Source organism: Gossypium hirsutum, chromosome A05 (genome assembly GCF_007990345.1).
Source record: "Gossypium hirsutum isolate 1008001.06 chromosome A05, Gossypium_hirsutum_v2.1, whole genome shotgun sequence".
Classification (NCBI taxonomy): domain Eukaryota; kingdom Viridiplantae; phylum Streptophyta; class Magnoliopsida; order Malvales; family Malvaceae; genus Gossypium; species Gossypium hirsutum.
The window spans coordinates 2,049,450-2,059,602 of NC_053428.1; the positions used below are offsets into that span (position 1 = coordinate 2,049,450).

The window sequence follows — 10,153 nt, forward strand, 5'->3', positions numbered from 1 at the left end:
ATAGAAAAAAAATGAAAATAATTATACATAAATAAATCCAATACTTGTCACAATTTTAACCATAACTCTTGAGTCTAAAAATTCTACTACAAGTCGTATATCAAACAATTACTTGTAGTTTAATGTTGTAGATTTAATTCAAGAATCATATTGTCAAACTCAACTTAAATATTAGCATGAGAAAATCTTCGATTATTTTTATTTTTATATTTTATAATTCAAAATAATAAATTGATTTAATTTATTATTTATTATTTTTTTACCAAGTCCTACCATTATCAAATTAAAAAAAATTACAAAAATACAAGAAAAGAAGAGAAACACGTGTAGCTGAAGGGGGCACAAATGGGGACATGGGGAAGGGGGGAGGGGGCAGAAGATTTACGTTCGAGCAAGATGTGATTATGTTGCCATGATGATGCCACAACTATTTGGCCATAGCTAGCTCCAAACCACATGTTAGAGGATAATGAGCTTCACTTTTTCATATCCTGCGAAAGCGGCAATATGATTTAATTTTTTCTTTTTCATTTTTTAGATTCTAATGTGTAGCCCACCACCCTGCCCCAAAGATGACTTTACTAACATCAAAGGCCATTGATATGCAGAGGAGAATCTGCTGATTTGTCACCTTAGGAGGCTGGACTGCGCACCGCCACCTATGCTCGGCACTTGGGCAAGCACAAGGCAGCACAACTTTTCGTCTTTATTCCACACTCTTCGCGTGGTAGCCTTGTGGCAGAAAGAGGCTATTCACCACCTCTACCAACACCGCCATCTATATAAGCACTTATGGCATCCTTTCAAACCCAACGATCAAGTTTCAGATTGAATTTTAGTATAATTCAACCACAAACACAAGCCACCATTAGACCCATTTTTAAACCACAGTTCCTCCTTTGTTACAGTACAGAAGTAGAAGGAAAATGTCAGCTTTATCCAAGGTTGTTGCTTCATGGTGCAAGAATCATGTAGTTGGAGACGATGATGACAATGATTTTGACTATGCTCCCGCAGCATGCATGGAAGGCGATGGCGACGATGATGATGGAGACGATAACTATGCTCCAGCAGCTTCTCTCGAGGGTGATGATGATGATGATGGCAGCTATGATTATGCTCCAGCTGCATGAGTGAATATAAATAGTTAGTCCTTATGGTATTTGCTCTTAACAGCATCAAACCCTAATCATGGGGTTTCTAACCCAAAACTTTTTGCAATTCTATTATGGAGTAAGTTTTATGAGCGGCCCCCGATTGTGCAAATTTAAAGCACCTTATCATTGTGGGATTTTAAGGATTATTTTAAATGATATTCATGGAAAACATGGGACTATTTTAAATAATTTATGAATGTTATATTGTATACGTGTAAAGATGATGATGATGATAAATGGCCATCATCACTATATTATTAACTACTCAACTAGCACTTTGTTCAGGTTATCGTGGAAGAAATTAAATAATATTATCTCAGTTTTGTACTTAAGCATAATCCAATTTTTTTAAAAGAATGTTTTATTGTCTGTTGGTGTCTTGGTAAATATCAGTCAAGCAAGTCAAGGTAGAGCTAATTAATTACTGTTTCGTTCGGCAAAAAGGTCCAATCCAATGTTATTATTTTACATTAAAACCGAAAAATAATAATCAAAAGTGCTCGTGTTCAACTCATATCTAAATACGAGTATGAGAATATTGTTAATTTGTAACGATATACCAAAGCATCTGAAAATGGAGCTTAAAAAATCTCTTAACACGCGATGAGTTCGAAGGACTACGGCATAATATTACTAAACAAACAACAGGATTATTTATCTTCAACTCCATGTTAGCAGAAAAAGATACCTGCTAGGAAAGGCCATAATTGTTTAGGAGATCCATGAATATCAGCAATTCAATGAATATATGCCATGAACTACTATGAAATTAGGAAAAGAAAATTCTTAACAAAAATATGATTTCAATGTAGGTTCCCCTGTTAATAAACAATAGTTTACAGATTTCAGTCAAAAACTCAACATACTAGGGGATGGAACATGCTGGACACCCCAGTTTTCCATTTTTCTCCATCTAATATAAACTAAATGAGAGGGAGAAAATTTGACAACTTCAAATTAAGAATACGGATACGATGTTATTGTCTCTACAGAGTGGAATCATTTGCTTCAAATTTTACCAGCCGTTGAGCCATTCGTACTCCCATCTCAACGTTCCCATTGGTCCTGCAAGCACTAAGCAAGGAACCATGAAGACGCACAATGGTTTCGTTATCTATGCTTTGGCAAATCTTGTGCTTATGTATATTCTAAGTGGATACATTAACTTGACATTCATCTGAAAACGTTTGGAAAAATAGGCCACCACTGTTTGACTTTAGCTAGTTCCAAATCACATTTTAGAAGATAATGAGCCTCACTTTTCATATCCTGCGAAATCTGCATATGATTTTTTCGGTTTGTATTGTCACTGTCTAGGCCACCACCATGTCCTAAAGGATCTTACACTTGGCCCTACGCATACACCCAAAGATGACTTTACTAAACATCAAAGGCCATTTATAAGATGCAGAGGACAATTTGCTGAGTTGCCAGATACTCAGCTTAGATGGCTGGAACACGTAGCACCACCTGAGCTCGGCATTTGGCCTTGCACAAGGCAGCACGACCTTTGGTCTTTAATCCACACTCTTCGCGTGCTAGCGTTGAGGCATAAAGAGGCTATCCACCATCTCTACCAAGACCACCCTCTATGTAAGCACTTCTGGAATCCTTTCAAACCCAATACAAGTTACGGATTGAATAATTCAACCCCAAACACAAGCCACCATCAAACCAGCTGACCTTAGAAATAAACCAAAGTTCCATTTTTAAACCCCCTGCTCTCCCCATTCCTACTTCGTAACGGAAGCAGTACAAAGAAAATGTCACCATTTTCCAAGGTTGTTGCTTCATCGTGCAAGAAGCATGTAGATGGAGATTATGATGACAACGATGGATTTGACTATGCTCCTATAGCATGCATGGAAGGAAATGGTGATGATGATGATGATGATGACTATGACTATGCCCCTGCAGCTTCTCTCGATGGTGATGATGATGATGACAGCTATGATTATGCTCCTGCTGCATGAGTAGATAAATAGTTAGTACTTATGCTATTTACTCTTAACAGCATCAAAACCTAATCACGGGGTTTCTAACCCAAAACTTTTTGCAGTTCTATTATGGAGTAAGGTCTATGAGTGGACCCCCATGTGCTGATTTAAAGCTCCTTATGATTGTGACATTTAAGGAAAACATGGGATGTATTTTATGTCAGCTATCGTTATTATCTTAGCAATCAGTGACAAATGTTAATCTCATGCATTTTATATGTTTACTGATAATGATAGATGGTCACCTTCACTACATCATCAACTACTCAACTAGAGCTTTGTTGAGGTTGCAGTGGAAGAAATTAAATAATATTATTGCAGTTTTGTACTTAAGCATAATCCAATTTTTTAAAAGAATGTTTTCTCGTCTGTTGGTGTTATGGTAATATCAGTCCAGCAAGTCAATGTAGAGCTAATTAATTACTGGTTTTATGGGGCCCAAAAGGTACAATCCAATTTTTATTTATTTTTCAAAGTAATCGTGTCCAACACATCCAAATATGAGTGCAAAAAAAAACTGAACATATGCATGTCAGACAGAGGAGACTCACACCCAAGTCTGAATAAATTCGGTTGCAATGGTATAATAAACCCAACGAGCAGGCACCTCAAATGGAGATTAAAAATTTGACCTTTCCGGGCAGGCCCTGCCTCTTAACACGTTATGTGCAAACACAATCCTAGAAGACCATGTAGGCAAAAGTTGAACTACGTAGATGAATCCTTGTGCCATATAGCATTATCAGTTTCTCCGTAATTAATTTAAAGGACTACGGCATAATATTACTAAACAGATCACAACTGGAATATGTAACTTCAAATACAAGTTAGCAGAAAGGAGAGAGATACCTGCTAGGAAAGGCCGGCAATTGCTTAGGATATCCATGAATATTAGCAATTCAATGCAGACAAGTAAAAAACAATGAAAAGGAAATCCACAACCAAACATTAATATATGGCATGAACTCTTAAGAAATTAGCCAAAGAAAAATCTTAACAAAAATCTGGTTTCAATATAGATTTCCCTGTTAATAAACAATAGTTCACAGATTTCAGTCAAAACTCATATTCCTATGAACATGATGTTATTGTCTGCACTGAGTTGACAATTGTAAACTCATGCCTTTGTGTAATATTCAGATGATGATTTTAACATCTAAATCTGATACTAAATTTTAACAAGATACATGAAATGATTCTGTTGGATCAAACCTAATGGAGATGTTGAATGACGCGTGTTCCACCACAGACTTGGAGCAAATTTAAGCGTGCCTGTTAAAAATTGCTATGAAAACCTGCTTGAACAAGAAACCCAACCAGTAGTCCAATTGCCTCTTCTTGAAAATTTTGATTCCCCAACTTTGATTTTTTTTTTTTAAGAGATTGCTTTATGATTGAGTTATTGCACCATTGACTTTAATTGAGCTACAGCCAGGCACCTTTTTGACTCCAAGATCTTTCATCTTTTCTCTAACCTTTTTTACATCTTCCCATCTATCAGCAGATGCATAGATATTGGACAGAAGTGTATGAACGCTTGAATCACTTGATTGAATTTCTACTAGCCGTTGAGCCATTCGTTCTCCCATCTCAACATTGCCATAGGTCCTGCAAGCACTAAGCAATGAACCATAAAGGGGCACAATGGTTTCATTATCTTTGCCTGGTATATCATCTATCAACTTCTCTACTTCAACTAACAGTCCAGCTCGACAAAGTAGGTCAATCAAACACGCATAGTGTTCCAACTTTGGCTCCATATAATACACTTTTGATATGGAATCAAAAACCTTACGACCTTCTTCAACCAATCCTCCATGACTACAAGCACTTAAAACACCTATAAAGGTAATATCATCAGGTTTTTCATTGGTTTGTTCCATTTCCGAGAATAACTCAAGTGCCTTGCTTGTTTCCCCGTTAACTGCCATCCCGCATATAATTGAAGTCCAAGAGGCAGTATCCCTTTTTCTCAACCCATAGAATATCTCCAGAGCTTTCTCAATGCAGCCACACTTTGCATACATTTCGATAAGAGCTGTACAAACAACAGTGTCTAGAATAATTCTATTTTCATTAAGGTAACCATGAATCCATTTCCCTTGCTCAAGAGCTCCCAACTTAGCACAACCTGTTAGGAGAGAAACCAAAACAAACTTATCTGGTTTAACCCTTTGGACTTGCATTTCTTGAAACAGTCCAACTGCCTCATCGAAACAGTTGAATTGCACATAACCATTAATCATGGCTGTCCAAAGAACTACATCCCTAAATGGACTTATCTCAAATAACCGTCTAGCTTCAGCCAGCTGACCAACATTTACATAGCCAGAAACCATACTAGTCCAACAATTAACATTTTTTCTCAGCATGTCATCAAAAAGTTTTCTGGCAATATCTAGACAACCACACTTGCAATACATGTCTAACAAAGCATTCCCCATTATAGTAGTCAATTCAAGCTCCTCCCTTGCATAATGGTCAATTTCCTTTCCAAGATCCAATCTTCCCAATGCCGTGCAAGCCGAAAGAGTACTAACAATTGTAGCCTCATTAGGCTTAACCAGACCCTCTTTTCTCATCAGCCCAAAAAGATTCACAGCATCTCCAAACTTCCCACACTTCACCAACCCAGAAATCAACACATTCCAGGCAACAACATCTCTTTGAGGCATTTCATCAAACAACTTCTTCGAACACTGAATCCGACCCACTTGAACATACATATCCATAAGTGAATTAACGACATAAGCATCAAATTCAAGCGCAGATTTTGCTACTAACCCGTGAATCTTTTGACCTTCAAAAGCACCTCCCAAGCTTCCAATTGCCTTAAAAACAAAAGGATAGGTAAAATTATCGGGCCACAATCCTTGCTCTCTAAGCTTCCCAAAGACCAAGATTGCATTATTATGACTACCCTTTTTCACAAACGTCTTGATCATCACATTGTAAATAAACAAAGATGGGTATTGAACGAGATTGAAGATCTTTTCAGCGTACCGAAAGTTTCCAAGAGTTGGGTCTGTACAAAAAGCTATGAGCTTGTTGAGAGTGTGGCAGTCTTGGTGCAGACCAAGTAGAAAGGTTTGGGCTTGGATTTGCTTAAGGTGGTTCATGGATTTGCAGCTTTTGAGAAGAGAGATGCATGATCGCTTGGTTAATGGAGAGTGAAACGAGAAAAGGCGTTGCTTTGATAAAATGTAATGGCGGGAAATGAAGTGAAATAACCGAAGCTGACTTTGAAGGAGCATCAGACTAGAGAGCTCAAGGATTTTGTTATGTAACCGTATATGACCTTGACTTGGGCTCTTAAAAAAGAGCATTTTCTTTTACGCCCACCTCAATATATAATTTGATTTTGATTCTGAAAAAGATTAAAACTTTTCTTTGGAATTTGCTTGAAATTTGAATTTTCAAAAACCCTTTGAAATTTGTCAAATATACCAAAATTTTGTATTTAGTGTTTCAAAGTTTTATATAATATGAATTAATATATTAATATTTTCAATGGTGAATATACTTAACAAATCTTTCTATTATAAGAATTTAATTAAATTAATCCTTCTACTATTAAATGTATTATGTTAGTTTTTTATTATTAAAAAAATTAAATAATACTAAATTAAACTAAGAGTTAATATTTACGATTTAAAAATTATGATTTATTATTTAACATAATTAATATATTTAAAGTTATTTTATAGTTCAATAAATATTTTTTAAAATTTGAAATTCAACTACAATTAAAAATATTTTTCATATAATAAATATTAATTTTATAACAACTTAGATTTATTTAAATTTTATTAACAGTATAAAAACTAATTTAATTCAATCCTATAATATAGCACTATATGATAAGGAATAATGCACAGTCTAATTATTTTAGTTTTCTAATTAAAATGCGAGAGAAACTCAAAGGCTTCTCGAAAAGCTCTAGTGTAAGCCATTCTAATTCCTATTAACTATTAAGTAGGCTCCACACTGGAAGCCCGTAAAAGGCAATCAGTAATGGGCTTTAAATTTACAAGTAACAGTGCTTTACATTATTGAATTACTTTTGACCCACTCTCCCTGTACAATATTTAATTCAACTTTCTTCTGGCAGTAAATTCAACCTAATATATATATATATATATGTAAAAGGAGGTATAGAATAGAAATTTGACTTTCAAATAGTTGTTTGAGTTTTAAAATATTTTTTAATTATATTTAAAGTGATTTTTTATCTTTATAATTAAGTTTTAAATGTGATTTTTTTACTATTTTTAATTAGAATTTATTTACAATTTTTAATTATAGTGTCTATTATATTAATGAGGCATTTAAATATATTAATTTTAAATCCATAATTATATTTGTTTTACTAATGATATATTAACACATTAAATGACACATTAATTTATATCGTGTATATATATAAGTAAAAAATGTACGAGAGCATATATAAAAACTTTGAGTTTTGAACTAATTGTTTAGTTTCGAAATGTTTCTTTTTTTTTTTTTAGTTATATTTAAAGTGAGTCATGTCTTTATAAATAAGTTTTAAATATGATTTTCTTATCATTTTTAATTAGAATTTATTTACAATTTTTAATGATAATGTATAATTACATTAATTATATAATTTACAACACATAAAAAATAAATCTATAATAATATATAATATAAGCATTAAAAAAATTGAAATAACTATATATTAAACTATAATAAATAAAAATATATAAAATTATTAAATATTAAAATAAAATAAATATAAATATATTTTAATAAATAAAAAGAAATAAAATGTGCAGATTCAAAATGAACTTAATTTTAATCATTTTTAATTAAAGATGAATTTAAAGAAAATATTCGACTTGTATTTTAAGTTGAATCGAATTTAAGTGAATATAAAATATGTTAATAGGTGAAAAATAAACTAATGGAACAATAACAATCAATAAATATCAGCATGTTAAAATTGTTTAGGCATTGCCATTGGTAGACGCTGTCGTATAGTCAATCAAAGCACACTCAGTCTGAAATCTGAAATCGTCCCTTCCCCTTCGATTTTTATTGAACCGTGGGAAAGTGGCTCCCTCTCTAAACCTCCCCTGTTCCTCTTGCGGAAATTAACCAATCAAAACAAGCGGACTCTGCTTTCTAGTACGACGCCACGTCTCTACCCCCCACCACTCTGTTCTCTTTCACAACCATTCATTTTCGATCTCAAAAGGTTTTGTCCAAGATCTCCCTCTTCCTTGTCGGTGACTTCTCTGTTCCAATTTCTTTTATTTTACTTCTTTAATCTGTTTTTTTCTTTTTACTTTGATTTGTTTAGATCAATATCTTAAATACCCACATCCCCATTCCCTCTCATCAAGTCCTCTTCTAGTTCGCATCCTGTTATAATTCCCACTAATTCTTTTTTTAGATCCATTGATTTCATCTTGTCGATATTTGTTGTGAAAAATGTCAGCTATTCGATTTGATTCCACTAAGCAATACTATGCTACAAGTAGTTTGGTTGCGGGTTATGCACTTTGTTCAAGCTTGCTTGCTGTTATTAACAAATTTGCAATCACCAAATTCAATTACCCAGGATTGTTAACTGCGTTACAGTACTTAACTTCTGCTTTAGGAGTCTGGGTTTTGGGAAAGTTTGGGTTTTTACATCATGATGCTTTCACATGGGATACTGCCAAGAAGTTTTTGCCTGCTGCGATTGTCTTTTACCTAGCTATCTTCACAAACACCAATCTTTTGCGTCATGCCAATGTTGATACTTTTATAGTGTTTAGATCCTTGACACCCCTTTTGGTTGCCTTAGCTGATACAACCTTTAGGAGACAACCGTGCCCTTCAAAATTAACATTTATTTCCCTGTTGATCATTCTGGGTGGTGCTGTCGGGTATGTTGCCACTGATTCAGCATTTACTTTGACTGCATATTCATGGGCGTTTGCATATTTGGTGACAATCACTACTGAAATGGTGTATATTAAGCATATGGTGATGAATCTTGGGTTGAACACCTGGGGTTTTGTGTTGTACAACAACTTCTTGTCCTTGATGATGGCACCCATATTTTGGGTTTTGACTGGAGAATACAAAGAGGTTTTTGCTGCTTTGGGAGCCAATGGTGGGGATTGGTTTGAGCCTGTGGCATTTACCGCCGTATCTTTGTCGTGCTTGTTTGGTTTGCTCATTAGTTTCTTCGGATTTGCGGCTAGGAAGGCGATTTCCGCCACAGCATTTACCGTGACTGGTGTAGTGAATAAGTTTCTTACAGTTGTGATCAATGTGTTGATTTGGGATAAGCATGCTACTCCTTTTGGATTGGTTTGTCTCCTCTTCACACTGGCAGGAGGGGTTCTTTATCAGCAGTCAGTTACTGGACCACCACGTGAGTCATCGGCATCTAAGCAGACCAGTGACATAGACGAGAATGACGCTGATGAGAATCAAGATAAGAGTGTATCTGGTAAACATGCTTCTGTATGAGAAGTGTTATTTCTTAGTTTTCATGGTTTTAGCCTTTAAGAATACTGTTCGAATGTATGAATCTTTAGTACGCCTATTTTTGAAAGTACCTTTGCTGTGTTAGATCTCACAATCCCATGTCTAGAATTTAAACACGGTTAGCACTTTACCCTTTAGCAATTTGGTGATTTCGAGTCATTATGCTTCATATTCATAATTGACAATATTGTCGCATTCTTTGTTGCTTAATGTACTAGTGGCTGGCTGGTTACAGTTTTCCATATATAGTCTTTGGCTCATTGATGGTTTTGAATATGTATTTTGTTGTGTCTTATTCACTTTTTCATTGTTGCCTTGGTTTAGATATTGATGTTGCTATCAGTTAAAGGGTCCCGGATTAGTTTCAAGGACCTCTCTGAGTAAATCAACTTTTGGTACTTAAATCTTAATACCAACCAACATCGTATCTCTTTGATGAAAAAGAGGAAACAGAAGTAGACTAGAAAACCTTATGTCATAGCTTGATTTTTG

General features: G+C 34.6%; 2 protein-coding genes and 1 long non-coding RNA gene across 3 annotated transcripts; 2 read left to right on the forward strand and 1 right to left on the reverse strand.

The window, feature by feature from the left end:
* Positions 1 to 1,940: 1,940 nt before the first annotated feature.
* LOC107907248 (pentatricopeptide repeat-containing protein At1g31430) lies at positions 1,941 to 6,471 on the reverse strand. The gene is made up of 2 exons (XM_016834534.2): positions 4,367 to 6,471; positions 1,941 to 3,122 (listed from the first exon to the last, which is right to left on the reverse strand). The coding sequence occupies exon 1, from the start codon at positions 6,406 to 6,408 to the stop codon at positions 4,543 to 4,545; it is 1,866 nt and encodes a 621-aa protein (XP_016690023.1). The 5' UTR covers positions 6,409 to 6,471; the 3' UTR covers positions 1,941 to 3,122; positions 4,367 to 4,542.
* LOC121229224 (uncharacterized) lies at positions 2,995 to 3,523 on the forward strand. Its single transcript, XR_005926913.1, has 2 exons — positions 2,995 to 3,141; positions 3,217 to 3,523. It is a non-coding gene; the product is annotated as an uncharacterized lncRNA (long non-coding RNA).
* Positions 6,472 to 8,129: 1,658 nt separating the features above from the next.
* LOC107907247 (GDP-fucose transporter 1) lies at positions 8,130 to 9,905 on the forward strand. The gene has a single exon (XM_016834533.2). It carries the CDS (start codon positions 8,612 to 8,614, stop codon positions 9,641 to 9,643), a length of 1,032 nt encoding a protein of 343 aa, XP_016690022.1. The 5' UTR covers positions 8,130 to 8,611; the 3' UTR covers positions 9,644 to 9,905.
* The last annotated feature ends 248 nt before the right edge of the window (positions 9,906 to 10,153 follow it).